Source organism: Zea mays, chromosome 1, assembly GCF_902167145.1.
Source record: "Zea mays cultivar B73 chromosome 1, Zm-B73-REFERENCE-NAM-5.0, whole genome shotgun sequence".
In the NCBI taxonomy this organism is placed as follows: Eukaryota; Viridiplantae; Streptophyta; class Magnoliopsida; order Poales; family Poaceae; genus Zea; species Zea mays.
The window spans coordinates 29,321,274-29,339,926 of NC_050096.1; the positions used below are offsets into that span (position 1 = coordinate 29,321,274).

Here is an 18,653-nt window from a genome sequence, read left to right on the forward strand (position 1 = left end):
TGATCCCTCGTGGTCCTGACATCTTCAGTATCATGTACGTGTAATGCGGAATGGCCATAAACTTGGCCAATCCAGGCCTCCCGACGATGGCGTTGTACCCGCAGTCGAAGTTCGCCACTTCAAACCTCAGGAACTCGGTTCTGTAGTTCTCCGGAGTTCCGAAGGTGACTGGCATGTAGATGTGGCCCAGCGGGTATTCCCCTTCTGTCGGCACGATGCCGAAGAAAGGAGTGTCCGACTCGTGGAGCTCTTTGAGGTGAACTCCCAAGCCTTGAAGTGTCCGGGGGAAGGTGACGTTGATGCTGCTCCCCCCGTCCACTAACACCTTCTTCACCCGGCTCTCTCGAATCACCGGATCGACGAGAAGCGGGTATTTGCCCGGATGGTCGAAGTTGAGCCATTGATCCGCCCGAGTGAAGGTGATCGGGTGCTCCGACCACCGGTATGGGGCGGGAGGGCCGGTGGTCGCCACCAGTATCTGGCGATCGTTGAGTTTTTGTTGTCTTCTATTCTCCTGCGATCCGTGTCCGCCGAAGATGACGTTGACCTCCCTGTCAACGCGTGGGAAAGCTCCTCCCCCTCCCTCCTCCTGCCGATGGGGTTGTCGTGGTTCATCTGGTCGTCCCCTCGGCGGAGGAGGTAGAGGTTGGAAGGGTCGGCCGTGTCCGACGGAATGCTTGAAGTCTCGGCAGTTACGAAGAGTGTGGCGCATGTCCTTTATGGTACGGGCACTGGGCGTCGAGGATGTCGTCCAACGTGCGTTCGCCTCCACGAGGTCCTCCTCGGGCGCGGGAGGCAGGTGGTCCGGCGGCATGCACTTCTTCGCGAGGCCTCTTCTCCCATCGTTTGTCGGGTTGCTGGTTCGTGTCGCGTCGTGGTGCTGCCGGTGCGGGCTTTGCTCCTCCGATGAGGTCCTGGGCTCACTCGTCGGCGGTGATGTAGAGGTCGGCTTCCCGGAACAGCTCCTCGGAGGTAGTCGGTGCCTTCTGTAGTATGGCTCGGACGAAAGCCGAGTCATTGGATCCTCTGTAGAAGTCCTCGATCACGGCCGCCTCCGTGACCTCGGGGATACGATTTCTCATGGTCTGAAACCTTTTGAGGTACGACCGGAGAGTCTCGTCCCCCCGGCGCTTAATGGATTTGAGGTCCCATGGTTGCGCCGGCTTGTCGGAGAGGGACTGGAAGTTGGCGGTGAAGCGTCGACTGAAGTCGCCCCAGACGTCAATGCAGTGTCGGGGTAGATGTCGCAGCCATTGCAGCGCGTCTTGCCCAAGGACAATGGGTAAGTACGCGGTCATCACGTCTTCGGACGCCCCGGCAGCTCGAGCAGCGGTGGTGTAGACGGCTAGCCAACCCCATGGATCCTGCTTAGGTTCATATTTGTCAACATTGGATACCTTGAAGTTGGGAGGCCATTGGATGGCCCTAAGGCGCGGAGTAAGAGCGGACACTCCGCACGTGTCCTCCTGTCGTCGGGGACGATGTCTGTCCCGGGGAGGGGAGTTGTGATTGTGGTTCCTCGACCATCCCCGGGTGGTTCCGCTAGTTGAGGCTGTTGCCGACTCAGTTCTGGTGGCTTAGCTCTGAGTCGGGACGCCATGATCCCTGTCATACTCCTCCCGACGGCGAATCTCGTTCTCATGCCGCCGCTCGCGCGAAGCATTGATGGAGCTTCGCGTGTCTCGGCGACTGTTGATGGCGTGTCGTAGATCGTTCGGCGGGTGAGCAAGCGGTAGAAGATGGTTGGCCGCTTGGGTGAACAGTCGTCGGTAGCCCTCGGCGTCAGGAGTCCGAGGAAGTCCATCAGCTATCCGAGCCAATACCCCTCCGACTTCGCTCGGCGTGTTCATAGCTCGGGCGAAGTCGGGATTCAGGTTGCGCCCGAAGAGTGGATTCTCTCGGCGCTGCCTTGCATCTTGCTCAGCCTGTTCCTGAGCTCGCCGGCGATCACGTCGTCGGGAGTTCCTTCGTTCTCTGAAGACGCGTTCTTCCGGAGTTTCTCCTATCTCTGAGACCTCGTCTCGCGAGACAGGCTGCTCCGGATTCCGCTCTCCGGCCGCGTGATGTCGTCGAACGTTCCTGCACCGGTTCCTCCGTCGTCGGGACTCTCGTTGAGGCGGTTCTTCCCCGGGTACGGTCGGCTCGTCGTCAGAGACGACAGGCGACTCCACTCTCCCAATGAAGAGGACGTCGGGGTAGAATGGTGCTGTTGTCGTGGTGACCTTCTTCCCGTTCCCCTTTGAGGCATGAGGAACAGAAGGAGCAACTTGCTTCCCCCTGGTTACCTTCTTTCTTGCGATCTGTGTCCACTCTTTTGTCGGAGAGGTAGGCAGTGGAGTTCTCCGGGTCAGCGAGCCCTCGGTCCCCGACCTTCCGGAGACGATCTTCATCCGGAAAGCTGGAGGTTGTGCTTCTCCGGTATTTTCGGAGTTCGTTGGGGGAGACTTCTTTTCCGGCGGATCCGCGATACGGTGCAGAATTCCTTCTTCATCCGCTACAGATGAGATTGTTCCAAAGCAGAATACGTGTAACACCCCTGGTGTTACTATAACTAAAACTTGAGCATGGCATCATAAGCATTGGCATTGCATATGTTTGACACACCTAGAGTGCATTCACTAGGCAAAAATTTCAAACAAGTTGTATTGTTTTAATGTTTTACAAATAGGACCCTGGTTAAAGGACTTAACCCTAAATAGTGATTAAAGGGGTAAAACTTAACCTAAGTTGAGAAAACCTAAAAGCTTTAGGGTAAAAGTCATAAAATGACCCCAAGAATAAAGTTGAATCACATTTATACCCCTGGAATACCAGAAACCCTAATTAGAACCCTGGAAAACCCTGAAACCAAACCCTAGGGGCTTATGTGCAAAATTAGCCCACTTTTGGGCTAAAGTGCAAAAACCAAGCCAAATAAGTATTTGAAGTCAATTGGTTCACAAATATGTGGACTTGAAAGCAAAACCCTAAGTTTTGGACTTAAATGCAAAATGGACCTCATTTGAGTTCTATTCTAAGTCTGAAAATCAGAGAATTGGCTCAACTTTGGGGCTTTGTAACTTTCAAAGTATAGGGTTTTTGCCCTAGGTCACCACATAAAAGTTGAAGACCAATTATAGGAGAACAACTTTGCTAAAGAGTGTGAGCTCAGTTGTTAAGAAAAATTTAGAGATAAATGAGCCTGAAGTTGGACTGTCAGACTGCTTGAAGCCTGAAATTCAGATCAACAGTGTGATGGGGTGAACTTTGAGCTCGATTTTGATTTGGATCCAGTGATCTTTTGTGAGTACACATTGTAGCAAAGTTATAGAGGGATTATAGTTCTACAACTTTACTACAGAAAGTTGGCTTAGGTTTCACATGAAATTGGGAGAAAATGAAGCTCCGATGTGCTCTGTCAGTCGCTCTGAATTGGGGCTCACCATGGTACAGTGTTCAACTGAAACAGATAAGGACGCCAGCAAACCCACCGCCGACGACCAATTCCGCCGTGAATCGTGCCGTTGCCGGCCCGACTTGTGCTCGGGATGGGCGGATAAAGGCACACGGTAAAGGATCTTCGCCGTCGGTGAGCTGGCGGTCACTCCGGTGACCCCCGTGGCCCTCTCTCCCTCTTTGCGGCTGAGCGGATTACCTCGCCGGTGACCGCCGCCTCCCGGCCATGTGCCGCGTGGCTTAGCCTTTCCACCGCACCACCGTGACACCTTAAGGCCATCCCATCGATGCCGAGGAGGTTGCCACGCCGTTGGCCACGTAACCGCGCGCGCCAAGCTTCTTCCCCGTCTCCGGCCGCCAACACATCGCGGTCAAATTGAGAGCCACCGCTTCCCCTCGCTATAAATTGAGTGCCCCCGCCACCCTGTAGGATAGTTACGCGTCAGTTGCACCAAACCTTGCACCGGATTATCCACCAGTGACTGAGAATTGCTCGTTTTCCCCAATCACGGTTTCCGCCACCGTAGAACTCAACTCCGTCGTGGCCAGCCCTCCTCAGGTCCGATCACGCCCTCCCCAATCTCGTTTTAGCATCCTTAAGCTTCCCTCAAACCTACCGACGCATGCAATTGAATTAGAAATCCTCTGGTCGCCGGGAACGCGATCACCTAGCCGCAATACTCACGGTTGTCGTGGTCAGGACAAATTAGGGCACCATTCTTCAAATTAACTTAGGGGAAACATTCAGGGAGGGTTTAATCCGGTGTATATCGCTCTGGTCGCGCCGGTCATAGCCCCGTTTGGCCGGTACAGTGCTCGCCGGAGCGCGGCGGTGCGCGAGCGCCGTCGGGGACTTGGTGTGGTAAAAGAATAGAACGCGAAGGGTTTTTCTGTAAACAGTCAGTGACCCAGTGAAACAGTAAACAAACCTAAATTGAGTTAGCCAAAACTGTGAGGGCCTTCGTGCAAAGTCGCCGGCGCGGCCGCGCGCGGGCGCGCTTTCCTCCCTGGAACTGGGCCGCTGGGCTGAAACCGGCCCATCGCTGTTTCAACCTTTTCCTTTTCTTTTTCCAGCAGAGCTTTAGAAATATGTAGAAAAATGTAGAAAAATGCTAAAATTGTGAAACCAATTTTCCTAGGCTTCTTATTTTCCATAGAATTTAGTAAAAATAGTTTTGTGATTTTTAGTGGAAGTAAGAAATTTTAGAGTATTTAAAGTAGTTAAAAGTATTAGTAATGAATTTTTAGAAAATAATTGGTAAGTCCAAAAATGCCCAAACTTTTTATGGGCACTTAAACCAATATTTAGAAGCCTTGGGTAGAATTTGGGTTGATTTGGACCTTGTTTGATCACTAAACCCAAAACCACCCCCCTTGCTCCATGAACTCCTTTACTGACTCCGGAAACCCTAGGTTCTCGGAGTACCGTGAAGGAAAGTTGTACTCAAGACTTAGATAATAAGTTTATATTATCTTTGCATCCTCATGAGCATCCCATGACATCCATTCTTATGCATGTATATGGTTATGTTAGAGCACGAAGAAGAAGAAGAAGTCTCTGAAGAAGGGATACCACCATCCTCAGATCCTCAAACAGGCAATTGCTTTTATTTCGATATTTGTGGAACCGAGGAGGACTCACCTGATAACAAAGGCAAGCCCCGGTGCATGCAACCCTTTTCCTTGTGTTTTTAAATACTTTTCGCACACTTAAGTCTAGTGAAATGTGCATTAAGTTCATAGGAGTTACTTGAAACCCTTTGATGCATTGCTTTCCTTGATATCCATACCTTTATAGATACTTCTGTGAAGTATCAAAATTATGATTTACAAAAATGCTTAGCCTTGCTTAGATCTTGTGGATAGAGGTTGTCCTTAATTTAACTCGAGAAAGGATGGCTTCTACCTGCAAGAATATTTTCATTTGGAGCAATGGTGGGATCTTACTGCAAAGTTCCCTGTGATGCTCTTTCATCCTAAGGAACAGACACAATCCTAAGGATGGAAATACGTAAATTGAGACTTGGGGGTAGGAACAGGTGATGTTCTACCCAGGTTGGTTAAGGATTAACGCGTATGTAGGCGTGCTGACCGAGGACCCTTTAACTGGTCACATGCCTCGTCATGGGTAAGCCTTGCCTCGGGCAGACTAAGGCCGGAATAAGATAACACGAAATGGGCGTGGAGCGGTGGCGAGAGTAGCGTGTACCCTCCGTGGCAAGAGGCTGGACGGTGGTGTATCTATGCTCTCGGTTTGCGTGAACCTGATCCGGTCTTAAGAACCCCGGTGGCGGGTTGACATATGCAAGGGTTAAGTGCTACATATGTCGTGTGATTGGAGATCCTCAGCTGAGTATAATCGATTCGGATCGCCGTACCTTCGCGGTTATGAAGACTTGGTCACTTTTCTACAACGTAAGTCAGGATGTGAACACGATGGATAAAAATGATGTTGTCTTGATGTGATGTGAAATTAGACTAGATGCAAATAGAGTCTATTAATACTTAATATGGCGTTAAAAGATTGAAAGTAAGGACTCACTTTAGTAAGCTACTTCTGCAAAAGTATAAGTTGATTTTTGCTAAAACCTCTCCTTGACTCCTATTTTTCCAGCATACCCTTGAGAGTCTTTTCCTTAGTCGGGTAAGACTTGCTGAGTATCCCATACTCAGGGTTTATCCCTTTGTTGTTTTTAGGTGAGGAAGCGACAAATTTTTGTTGCTTTTGCTTCAAGGTGGTACCAAATGAGGAAAAACAAGACTGAAGTGCGGGAGGACTCGGTCCTCCACTTAGGTTCTTTTGCTTATAGCTTACCGGGAGGAGTTTGTGCCTCCCATGGTTTGTATAATATTATTACTCTGCACACACTTTTGGCTCTGGTCTGTAACAAAATAACTCAAGCTTGCTTTTAAAATAAATGTAAAGTTTATGTAATTTGCTTCCGCATTTTCTTTATCTCTGATGTTCTGTAATGTCTGCAAGACGGGTAAAACGTTCCTGGTAAGGTAAGAAAAGATACCGAACTTATCAAGTAGTTCAGGGGCACCTACAGGGTTGTCTGAAGTCCATTGGACAAGGACAACTGTAGGTGGGCCTAATTACTTGGGAGGTTCCGTCACAATACGGATCCAGGACGCAGGGTGATCTTGCTGTAGAAGGTGACGGCCATTGAGCTAGCTTGGATCGTCGACACACCCCCTACCTGGCGCGCCAGCTGTCGGTGTTTTGGGTCCGACCGCACACCCGGGGTTGCCCCTCAAGGTGTTTTAGAAGTAGGACGGTGTCGACAACTGTAGCAAAATGGTTCGTGCCGATCGCACGAGGGACAGTGAACGAGGTTTACAGGTTCGGGCCGCTTAGAGATGCGTAACACCCTACGTCCTGGTGAGTATGCTTGGTGAATGTGGTTACAAGAGAGCTCTCTGGATTGAGAATGCAGAGAGTTGACGTGGGTGGCTAAGTAAAGGTTCGATCGATCTGAAGGGGTGCCCCCTGGGCCTTATATACTCGACCGTGGGGCAGTACACGTGGGTAAGATAACAACAAGTAGCCAAAAGATAGTGGACCTCTTGAGATTATCCCTACGTAACCCTCACCGACTTATCCTCGCATGGCTTCGTTGCATGGAGGCTCCAGCGCGGGAAAGTCGGGTCTCTGTTGCGGTCGTTCGCTCGACATTGCGGGCCGTCCGGGTTTGCACCAATCCGGCCTCATGTCGTTCTGCTTTGCTGGTTGTTTTCTCCCCAGGCCCACGAAAGGATGACCTTACGATTTATTGGGCCCTTGGGCCTTTCGTGAGGTCCTTTACTCTTTTAGTGGACCCGGGGGATATCTATCTCCCACAGTCACCTCTTTGTTGTGACTTGATGGAGGAAGAGGATTCCTCCTTGTGCTTGTGGCCGGACTCCCTCGAGTGGGTTATCCCCGAGCTTGCGGACTTGTCGCCGCCGGTCACGATCTCCCTCTTGGCGTGATCTCCCGACATCACTTCGAGTGGTTAGACTCTAATGAAGTATCGGGCTCTAATACCAATTGAAAGTCGCCTAGTGGGGGTGAATAGGCAAATCTGAAATTTATAAACTTTAAGCACAACTACAAGCCGGGTTAGCGTTAGAAATAAAACTGAGTCCGTTAGAGAGGGTGAAAACAAATCACAAGCAAATGAAAGCGGATGACACGGGGATTTGTTTTACCGAGGTTCGGTTCTTGCAAACCTACTCCCCGTTGAGGTGGTCACAAAGACCGGGTCTCTTTCAACCCTTTCCCTCTCTCAAACGGTCACCTAGACCGAGTGAGCTTTTCTTCTTAATCAACGGGTCACTTAGACCCCTCACAAGGACCACCACAACTTGGTGTCTCTTGCTTTGATTACAAAGGTTTTGAGAACAAGAATGGGGAAGAATAAAAGCGATCCAAGCGACAAGAACTCAAATGCACACGAAAATCTCTCTCTCACTAGTCACTAAATGTTGGGAGTGATTTTGGACTTGGGAGAGGATTTGATCTCTTGTTTGTGTCTTGGAGTGAAGTCTAGAGCTCTTGTATTGAATGTAATGGCTGAAAAACTTGGGTTCCTTGAATGGTGGTGGTTGGGGGTATTTATAGCCCCAACCACCAAACCAACCGTTGGGGATGGGCTGTTGTCGATGGGCGCACCGGACAGTCCGGTGCGCCAGCCACGTCACCCAACCGTTAGGGTTCTGACGGTTTCGACCGTTGGAGCTCTGACATCTTGGTGCACCGGATAGGCACTGTTCACTGTCTGGTGCGCCTCTGGCGCCTGCTCTGACTTCTGCCGCGAACTGTAGCTCTATCAGGGCACTGTGCAGTCGACCGTTGCGCTGATAGTCGTTGCTCCGCTTGGTGCACCGAACAGTCCAGTGAATTATAGCGGAGTGCGCCTAGAGAAACCCGAATGTGAAGAGTTTGAGGTTGATCCACCCTAGCACACCGGACACAGTCCGGTGCGCCAGACCAGGGTCCTCTTCGGTTTCTTTTGCTCCTTTCTTTTGAACCCTATCTCGGTTCTTTTTATTGGTTTGTGTTGAACCTTTGGCACCTGTAGAACTTATATTCTAGAGCAAACTAGTTAGTCCAATTATTTGTGTTGGGCAATTCAACCACCAAAATCATTTGGGAAAATGTTTGACCCTATTTCCCTTTCACCAGTATGCTCAAGAGCAGCAATCTCCTCAACCATCATGTGATGCCATTCAGGATGAAGAATAACATCATAATAGGAAGTCGGCTTAGAAAGAACGGTAGCGAAAAACCCTGAAATAGAGTACCGATTAGATGGCTAACAAAAATGATGACTTTATCTAAGAGGCGACTCTAGGGAAGAGTTAGCTGAGACGTTGATTCATTATGATTTATGAGAATAGGGAGTATCAGTCAAAGGTGAATCATCAGAAGAAGACAACATATAAGATGAAGATGACACACTAGAAGAATCTATGACCTAACGGGTGTAGACATGTGTCACTGGAGGCTTCATAGTGTAGTCATGGGCTAGGAAAACAAGCTCTAAGGGAGACGCTAAAGGAGGGGCCATAGAAGAAGGCACTAAACGAGAGATAGACACATCTAAAGGAGGTGAGGCTGCTATTATGTGCTAAGTTACTAAAGCGGGTGCCGGAATCGAGTGCTCTAAGAGTGTTGGCATTGCCATAGTCATGTTGCATAGTAAAACACAACAATCTCAAGAGAAAAGGCACTTGCCCCCTACTTGGTGTTGCAAATGTCATCATGGAAAGACACTGGATTACATAAGTACCAAAAATAAGAGAGTTATTAATGAGGGCAAGGGCATAGGCGAGCGATATGTTGAACTTAGGCACAACCAGGAACTAACATGTTGCAGCCAGTTTAAAGAGGTTTAGGTCATAGTGTGTGTAATATCCTAAATCCTCTTGCTACTCATCGATTGATGAACATAAAGGTAAAGAAGATTACAAGTTCATGAATCAACTAAGCACCATGATCTCCTAGCTCCCCCTTTCCACTTGGATCTGGTGGGAGTTCTACCTTATTGGCCACTAATCCACCTTTATGCATGCTTCTAGGTGTTATGTGTGTGAATCTTGTCCCTATGTTTCAAAAGGGGATCCCCTTACTTTAACTTTGCTCTCCTTTTATAGAGCAATGAAGGATAGAACTTATATGTTAGTCAGACCATGGGTCCAACCAACAAAGGCCCAACAACTCTTATCTTATCCTAGTCATGGAGTCATACGTGAAAGTCGCCTAGAAGGGGGTGAGTAGGTGAAACCTGAAAATTATAAACTTTGAACATGCACTATGCCCGAGATTTAGTGTTAGAAACAATTCAGAGTGCGAAAGATAGTTACTCTTGCAATGAGTTGCTCAATCAATGCGGATAACTTTGGGAGCAAACTCAAATCAATATGAGCAAGATAACTTTTTAGAGAGAGAGAGGGGATGGGAGAAACAAATCGAATGGTGAAGATTAATACAAGTGGACACGATGATTTGTTTCCCGAGGTTCAGTTCCAAAGAACCTACTCCCCATTGAGGAGGCCACAAAGGCCGAGTCTATTTCAACCCTTTTCCTCTCTCAATCGGTCACTTAGACTGGTCGAGTGCTTTTTCTCAATCTCACGGGTCACTAAGACCCCGCAAGGATCATCACACAATTAGGTGTCTCTTGCAAACTTTACAAAACACTTAGAGAGTTTAGAGAGAGATGAAGAAAGCACGATAAAGAAAATCAACCAACAAGAGCAACAAATGAAACACGAATCACACACTCTCAAGTCACTAATCACTAATGATCACTTGTCTCAATTGTGGAACTTGGAGAGATTGGAAGCTTTGAATGTGTCTTGGAATGGATTGCTAGCTCTTGTATTGAATGTCTATGAGTGGAGTGCTTGGATCAATTTAATGGAGGTAGTTGGGGTTGTATTTATAGCCTCCAACGACTTTCTAGTCGTTGCTCCTTTTCTGCTGACCGTTGACGGTCCGCACCCCCTGTCCGGACGGTCCGCCCCTGCACATCAACGGCTGAAATCGCAACGGTCAGTAGTAACAGCTATAATGTATTTAATGCGTCGTCAGATGTCAGATAAAGTAGTCACTGACGGACCAGTCGTGCACCCCAGACGGTCCGCGAGGACGCTAAAAATGCATTTTATTGAACCCGTCACCTTTGAGTTTTTCCTGGTTTTTCAACGACCGGACGGTCCGCGCCTGAGGTCGGACGATCCGTGTTTGGTCTTGGACGATGCTCGCTTCTCCTTCGGACGATCCGTAGTGTTAACTTGTGTTTTTGCAGTGTTCCTGTCCGAGGCTCACCCTAGTGTCGCGGACAGTCCACCGCAAGGGCCCAGACGGTCCACGCATAGGTGTTTTTCCAAAAAGCTTCTCCTGTCCGGAATAATCTACGGTATTTCAGACAGTCGACTTAGAATAGTTGTACATGAACTTATCCACTTGACAAATGATCAACTGGGTAAACTAGTTAGTCCATAAAGTTTGTGATGGTCGTCAAACACTAAAATCGATAATAGGAAATGTTGAGGTCATTTCCCTTTCAATACGCATAATCATGCCTTCAGTCATAGCATAATGTTGATGATGTCCTTCTTCAGTGGCTATCATATCTGTAGGGTCAGACATGCTTTGTCTCTTCTATGGACATTAGGGTTCATGACGTTGGGTACAACGCAGCTGGTAACTAATGTAGCAAACTATACTTAAAAATAGTTCATAGTACACTAGCATGCGCATGTGTGGCTTCAGGGTCAATGCACGTACCAAATAGTGGACTCGAGTACCCTATTGTCTAAGCCATGACAATAGTGCTCCTGTTAGGCTTTAACATTACATGTCACAAATTTAATGTGTTGTACAAGATGCTTATCTGAAATGCCAATGTAATGGACCGATCAGTATGCCTCAAACGTGTTGTCTCTATTTTAGGGGTCGTAGTGCCTTTGGTGGAACTAACCACAACCTTTTATCTTATGGATAAGTTTATACTTAGTTATCGGAAGAATCCCTTGATCCCATGGGATGCCTGGCCCTAGGAGGTCTTGGGGCCTAGACTTTCATCTTATATGAGGCCTAGGACCTTAAAGACCTAAGGGCACGTATAGGGCCTTAGGTGACTAAGTGCCTCTGCCCCTATGATTGCCTTGGGGCATGGGGGCTAGGCACTTAAATCTATCATGAGCACCCTGAGGCACAGGACGCCTTGAGGACTTAGATCATTCTAATGGATTGGCTCCGAGGCATGGGTAGGGAGCGGGTAAGGTCATTCCAGATGGGGGCACTCTCGAGCTCTAGGTCTTAAACCATCCTTGTGGACTAGTTTCCATGAGTGTGGTGTGCCCTAAACTTCATAGTACTCTAGGGCCATGAGGGCCCCAAGACCCTTGATCTCTCTTAATGGGGACATGGTGGTCTGGATGTCATTCCTTCAAAGTTTCCCGAGATCAAGTTGCCTAGAGGGTCAGGCCCTTACCTTGTCTAGAGCGAGGGCAGGTCCTAGTAGCTAGGCCTTACAATACCTTTCTATAACGGGATACTTGAATGCATCTTGATAGCATCCAAGGGTATGGACTCTATGAAAACGTTCACATATCTATAACATTGTCATACATAAAGTTGGCAAGTTGCATCAACATAGAAAAGATAGGAGTATCAAAGCACATTTTGTGTGTCGGACGCCAAAAGTTCTGAATTGAACTAGAGTATGTAAAAACTAAATCCGAATGTCTCGATTCACTGTGAAATAGAGCTCGACACTCGATTTGACCGTCAGACGTCAATTAAAAAGAAGAAAAAAATACAAATTTTTGTGGGTGAGATAGAGAGACTGAGATTTTGTTGCTGTTTATTTTCTATAAAAAAATAAATTGATTGTTGTGAAGTTGCTGCAAGGCTGACCGCAGTGGGCAACTTCAACGAATGCGCTATGAAATAGAGTTATGTATGGGATAGAAAAATGCTACAGCAGACAACTGAAACACATACGGTAAACTTTGAGGGAATATGAAACACTAAATCTAGAGTGCATGTAACTTCTACTACGCTAGAATCCTGAGATTTAGGGGCACTAGGGATTGAATAGAGTTGAAAAAATATATAATATATGGCAGTGGATATAGGTTGATATATATAATTAATACGACTACAGAGGATCATGATATAGAGTAGAAAATCTTGCTGACATAATATTTATTTTAGAGTAGAAATTTAGAGTATGAGTGGGGATACCTAACATTTCCGCGAAATTCGTGTGTTCGAGAACGGATAAGAGAAGGTCAGGCACAAACACGCGGGGACGAAGCACACAACAAACCTGCAGATCCCCCATGGCAGGCTCCACCTCCCTCGTTCCCCTTCCCGTCCCCGCCCCTCCATCTCGCCACCGCTTCCACACGTCCACGTCCGCATCCCCCCGCCACCTGCGCCCCTCCCCTGCTACACGCCTCCGCGCTGCCCGGCGTCGGCATCCCGACGCCGTCGTTGTCGTCCCAGATGCCCGCCCCTGGGTCGGCGATCTATCGGGCGCCGCCGCGTCCTACCGGGACGGAAGTGAGGAGGACGAAGACGACGCAGATGAAGATGAGGACGAAGACGAGGACCGCAGCCTGGACCTACTGGCCCGGTTCCTGCACTCCGTATTCAGGAAGGCCTCACGCCGCGCGCGCCGCGCTGCCAGGTCCGTGCTGCCGCCTTCCGTCCCCGCCGAGCTGGTCCGTTCCGCTCTTCATTTATCTCCTCTGTTTTAGCTTGGGACCTTCCGGTATTGGGCCTTATCTAGTGGTGCTTATACGTGTGTAGGTGAAGTTTTCGGTCAATGGCGTGCTTGTCCTGACGTTCTTATGGATCCTGAAGGGTCTTCTCGAGGTGAGCGACTTCATATGTTGAACTATTTGATGGTCTGGTCTGCTTCGTACCAATTATGAGCATCACTTCTGAATGCTTGTCTCGTGATCATGCTATCAGTGTCATTTGTTCTTCTGAAGGGCTTCTTTGTTCAGGGATCAAGTATCTATTTCATGTTGATGATGCATCTTTTGCATTCTTCCTAGAGAACTCTTTTCAAATTTCGCTGTTGGTTAATTTGAATCTTGGATCCTTTGATTGATACTAGGATTATTACTTGTGCTGTCACACGGTTAGAGTTGTATACATAATGCTCAATTAGTTGGATATGTATTTTGCAATAAACCAGGAGATTACTTTAGCTCTTCAGCAAAAAGGAATGGGACAACTATGACAAAATCTAATATATGTTGACACAGACAATTAACAATTTCACATTTTTTTCTTTAGTAGACAAGGATAAAAAAAATATTATATAAAAAAACTCGACCTGGGAAGGCAGCCTTGGGCATTACAAAAAGATCTTCTCACACAGGTCGAGAAAATCCCTAAACTCCTGCCCCACCCATACAGCGGCGCCATAACCGATGTTAGAACGACCGTGATCGGGACTGGGCCTTAGGGCCTGTTTGGTTCAGCTTTTTCCTAAGCAGTTTTTTCGAGAATCTAGTTGTGGGGGGAATCTAAGTATCGTGGGGATTATGTGTGGAAGAAGATGAAGGAGTCCATAGAGTTTAGGATCCAGGAAGTGATTCCTTCTGTTGCTATGACTCGGTCGATTATGTGTTTACGTTAATTTTGGACGATTTTCACCAAAACGGTTCTCATAGAATCGAGCTGAAAAGCTAGGCGTTGGCAGTCCGCAACAACTTCTAGCGGCCAGAATCTGCATTTAAGCTGAAACAAACACGCACCAAGAACTGTGCTTTGGCATGGTATGGGACAGACGAGGGGATTTTTTTTACCCCAGTCTGAAATTTGCTCCCATGGGGAGTCGACTCAGGTTCTAATGAGTGCTACTCAAACCACCTAATATAATATAACACAAAGAAAATTGACAAATTATAAACAAATCACAAGAGAATAAATACAATAAGGCTGTACCACACGACCAGCACATTGCCTGATGTAACTCAAATTTTCAGGCAACTGACATTTAGGAAAAGTGAAAAGGAAAATAGTTTCAGATAGGAAGAGCATAATGAAGCATAAAGCTTACTGGATGACAAAGGTTTTGAGATAGCTCAAACTTTAGCACACGTGATGCATAGCTGTGGGATAATCAAGTAGAACTGGCCAGAATAGAAGAATTCATCTGCATCACTCGAAGTCAGCTGCTGCCTCTTGCAGTTCATCAGGTAAGGTACCAGAGGGTCATTTCTATTGGTTCCACAGCAACTAGTAAGCTTCATCTTGGCCCATGCACCATGCAGCACCTCTTTGTCGCGCCTGGCTGAGAGCCTGACCGCCTGAAACCTTTACAGTATGATAGTGTATCAGCCATCCTCTAGATCAGCATGCTTGGATGACTATGTAGCATGTATGCATAGCATGTAGGCACTGGCTGGATTTCATTTAGCTATAAGCAGGATGTCTATAAATCAGAAACGTGAACTGTAATTATATGAGATGAAAAATATGGTGAAAACTGTTGCCAGATGTGTTTTTTTGTTATGGTATTTGCAGCTGAATAAAACTCACAAAGTTGATAATATTATGTAAATGGAGGTTTTACTATTTCAACATGGTACATGTTTACACTGTTTGATTATCCCCTATGGCTTTCTGCATATAGTATTTTGAAGGTTTGAACTCTTTTTGCTTTCTAGCTAACTTTATTCTTGTCGGCACCTGCATTCGGACAAAAGCAATTTAAATTTCCATTCATCATCTATGTTAGTTGTGTTTATTGCTAAAAGCTGATTGTGTGAGCCATTTTATCTGAGGCTATCATTTATCACTCTAGTGGTCATTCTCAGTTGATATTCGCTAAGAGGGTTACGCCCTAACGGTTTTCTTTTAGGTTTCATTTTCATTGTAATGACTAGGTTTAACGTTAACTTGCCAAGCCTATCACAACCGTCCTCCTTTACCGGGGATTGGGATTTGTTATGTTGAGGATCTTCGTTGATAATAGACATAGACAAATGTTTTATCGGCTTGTCTTCCAATGAAATGGTCACTCAATCACTTTTAACAACAACAAAGTCTTTTAGTCCCAAGTAAGTTGGGGTAGGTTACGTTAAAACCGAATAGAAACCACAAGTCCACAAGTCAAGGTTCAGGCACATAGATAGTTGTTTTCTATGCACACCTATTCAAGGCTAAATCTTTGGGTATATTCCATCCTTTCAAGTCTCATTTTACTACCGCTTTTCATGTCAACTTCGGCCTTCACCTGTCTCTCTTCCCATTAGATCCTACTATGCACCGGTGCCTCTGAAGTTCTCCGTTGGACACGTCCAAACCCTCTGCAATTTGAGTATTTGAGCTTGTGGAACCCTCTACAACCTTGCAATTGTCTAATTAGGCCCTCACTGTTACTGAACTTTTCAAATTGGGTAAAAATGCAATCCGATCGCTGCAAAAGTAGGAATAGTGCAAGTGATAATATTGTTTCCATAAAGTAAAGAACCATGAACAGGCTCGCAAATATGATCAATATCTATTGGAGCAGCGATGAAGGTACGGGTCATTAAAATGTTGTGGTCAATAGGGTAGGGATCATTAAAATGCTGAACAATTCGATGTAAAGATGGTTTTGTAGTGCTACTATCCATATGAAGAAACAGCTCCCACAGCCTTGTGCTTTCATGTCTCTGTAAAATTGCATTGATGGCAAGATCTTGGTTTATTCAAATTGAAAGGATTCCCAAGCACACACATTAACTAGAAAGAAAATAGAGTGCTTGCCATTTTACATTCTAAAAAAACTCGGCCGGGGAGGGAAATACCACTTTTCCGGTATTATATTAAGAAGAGACCGAAACAATGGTCCTGGCAAAAAATCCTCAAACCCTGGCCCCCCATCACTAACGGGTCGGTGTTAACCGTCCACTCTTCAACGGTCCAACCGGGGGTGGCGCACAGGACATCGTAACTCGAGTGGATGGGGCACAACGAGAGGATTTTTTGAACCAAGCCTGAAAATTCGCCCTCGAGGGGGGTCAAACCCAGTACTTGGAGGTGCTACTTGGAAGCCCTTAACCACTAGGCTAGAGGCCCTTTCGCATTTTACATTCTGTCATATGGGCTTCTAACTCTGCCTATAGAAACACACGAGTAATATGGCAGCATTAACACACTAGATCTGAGATTTTTGGTCCTGGGCTAGGAAAGGGCCCATTTTATTCTGGGTGAAATTTTACTACCCGCCCATGCCTGATACTGTGAGGCTATCAGACCTATTACTGTCTAAAACTAACGAACGAGTTTCCATCTGGCTCCAGTTTATTTTGAGCTTGGTAACTACTGTCTTGCACTAATACCTATCAAGCTTGTTGGGCTGGTAGGTCCTGCCTTTAGCCAGGCCCAATTTGCTCATTTCTTGTGAATTGGTACAGCAGGTGAAATGACCGAACCTATCGACTGTAAGCTTGCGTTGATTTGTGTTTTTAGGAGTGCTAGCCGACAAAGAAACTCGCAACAATCAGGAAAATGTCCTGTAGGATCAAGACAAGCTTAAGGCCCTGTTCCAAACCTATAGAGCTAATTATTAGTCAGCTAATAAGTTATTAGCTGGTTTTAGCAACTAACAGCTAATAGCTATTTGAGAGGTACAACTAACAATTAGTTTATCTATCAGTTGGCCCGTTCTAAACCTCTCAGCTAATTTTAGCGGCTAACTATTTATTTTTAGAGGTTTGGAACAGGGCTTAAGAACTATAGTTTTGATTTTAGTAGTTAGCTGGTTCAGTCCATATTGAAGTCAACACAGGCTGTTCATGCTTTATTTCTGGTTACCGCTTACCAGTACTGACCCAAAATTATTTCTCATTAACCCAATTTACTTAGTTTTCTCCAATTGATATCAGGTAGTGGCAGATCCAATGTATGTTGTCCATGTGTTTAGGGTTACCAGTATTGGCCCAAAACTTTTGTTCACATTAACCCAATTTACTTGGTCTTCCCCAACTGATATCAAGTAGTGGTTGATCTGTACAACAAAGACAGCAATTACTCAATTAGGGCAGGGGTTACAACTGCCTGATACCAGGTCATGCAAATGTCCAGCAGTTGCATCCATCGGCATCTGTGGTCAGAATTGTGTTTGTGACATTAGGTTCGCATTGGTCAGATTATTGGAAATCTCTCCTGACTGCATTTAAATGGGCAGCCTATACAATGGTTCCTGTCATGTACCTCTCACCGCTTTAAATATAATTGTAAAAAAAAAATGCTTTAAATAGATACACTGCCAGGTCCAGTTCGTTACCTGTACCTCTCAAAGTTAAGTTTGATTGTGGGCACTAGGCAAGATGACAAGTCCATGAGACCATGACTAAGTTTGATTGTCAGCTTAGAGAACATCTTCAAATTTTTCAGTGGCTGCAACGTTAAATATGGTTTTATATGAGGAGCATTTTACAAAAGGCCTTACATTATATTGCATTGATGCTTGCTGCAGATTTCATTCCTCCATTTCAGTAAAGCAGGCTCATATTTCGTGTGCGCAGGTGGTCTGCACATTTGGAAGCATGGTGTTTGCAAGCATCCTTCTTGTTCGTGGTATATGGTCTGGGGTGACATACATCAGAGAAAACCGTTACAGCTATATTCACCGGATCGACAACGATGAGAACCGATGGAGCAGAGTCCAGACTGCTGGTTAATATTTTGCTTTCCTTATCTATGAACAGACACACTCTGCGTTGACAGGCTGTATAGTACAAAAAGAAAAGATATGGTCAGCAAGTGCAAACTATGATGATTGCCATTGCTAGACCTCGCGGCTAAGGCTGTCTCTAGCAGTAAGCCTCTCTCTAGCAGCGTGCGTTATATTAATCTTCTAGACCCCGTGGTTAAGGCTGCCTCTAGCAGCGTTATCTTTTTTACATTCTCTTTTATGCAGTTTTCTCTAAAAGATTCATCTCTTCTATCCCGTTCATCTCCAACGACGTTTCTAAATCTCGTCCTCTCTCTCTCTCTCTCTCTCTATATATATATATATATATATATATATATATATATATATATATATATATATATATATATATATATATTAGATGTATACTTTTTTCTTTTAAATTTTTGTATATATATTTGTCATACTCTTGAATGTTTAATACATGTTTTAGTTTGTTTAATCTATTCAAAGGATTAAAATTGATAGAGAAGATAATCTATTACGTTTTTCCGA

At 46.0% G+C, this 18,653-nt stretch overlaps 1 protein-coding gene across 4 annotated transcripts; it reads left to right on the plus strand.

Moving 5' to 3' along the window:
* The first annotated feature begins 12,690 nt into the window (after positions 1–12,690).
* Positions 12,691–18,401, plus strand: LOC100275676 (uncharacterized). 4 transcript variants are annotated; one of them, XR_004856422.1, is made up of 3 exons: positions 12,691–13,127; positions 13,250–13,315; positions 17,922–18,401. XR_004856422.1 is itself a non-coding variant. In XM_020549066.2 (3 exons), the coding sequence occupies exons 1-3, from the start codon at positions 12,778–12,780 to the stop codon at positions 18,090–18,092; spliced, it is 621 nt and encodes a 206-aa protein (XP_020404655.1). In that variant the 5' UTR covers positions 12,696–12,777; the 3' UTR covers positions 18,093–18,401.
* The last annotated feature ends 252 nt before the right edge of the window (positions 18,402–18,653 follow it).

What these genes read in the sequence shown, in the direction of transcription:
- LOC100275676 (XM_020549066.2), top strand. Translation starts at nt 12,778, where the DNA reads ATGGCAGGCTCCACCTCCCTCGTTCCCCTTCCCGTCCCCGCCCCTCCA. An exon ending in CTTCCGTCCCCGCCGAGCTG is followed by an intron (nt 13,162 to 13,249) that starts GTCCGTTCCGCT and finishes ATACGTGTGTAG; the next exon opens with GTGAAGTTTTCGGTCAATGG. An exon ending in TCCTGAAGGGTCTTCTCGAG is followed by an intron (nt 13,316 to 17,921) that starts GTGAGCGACTTC and finishes TGCTTGCTGCAG; the next exon opens with ATTTCATTCCTCCATTTCAG.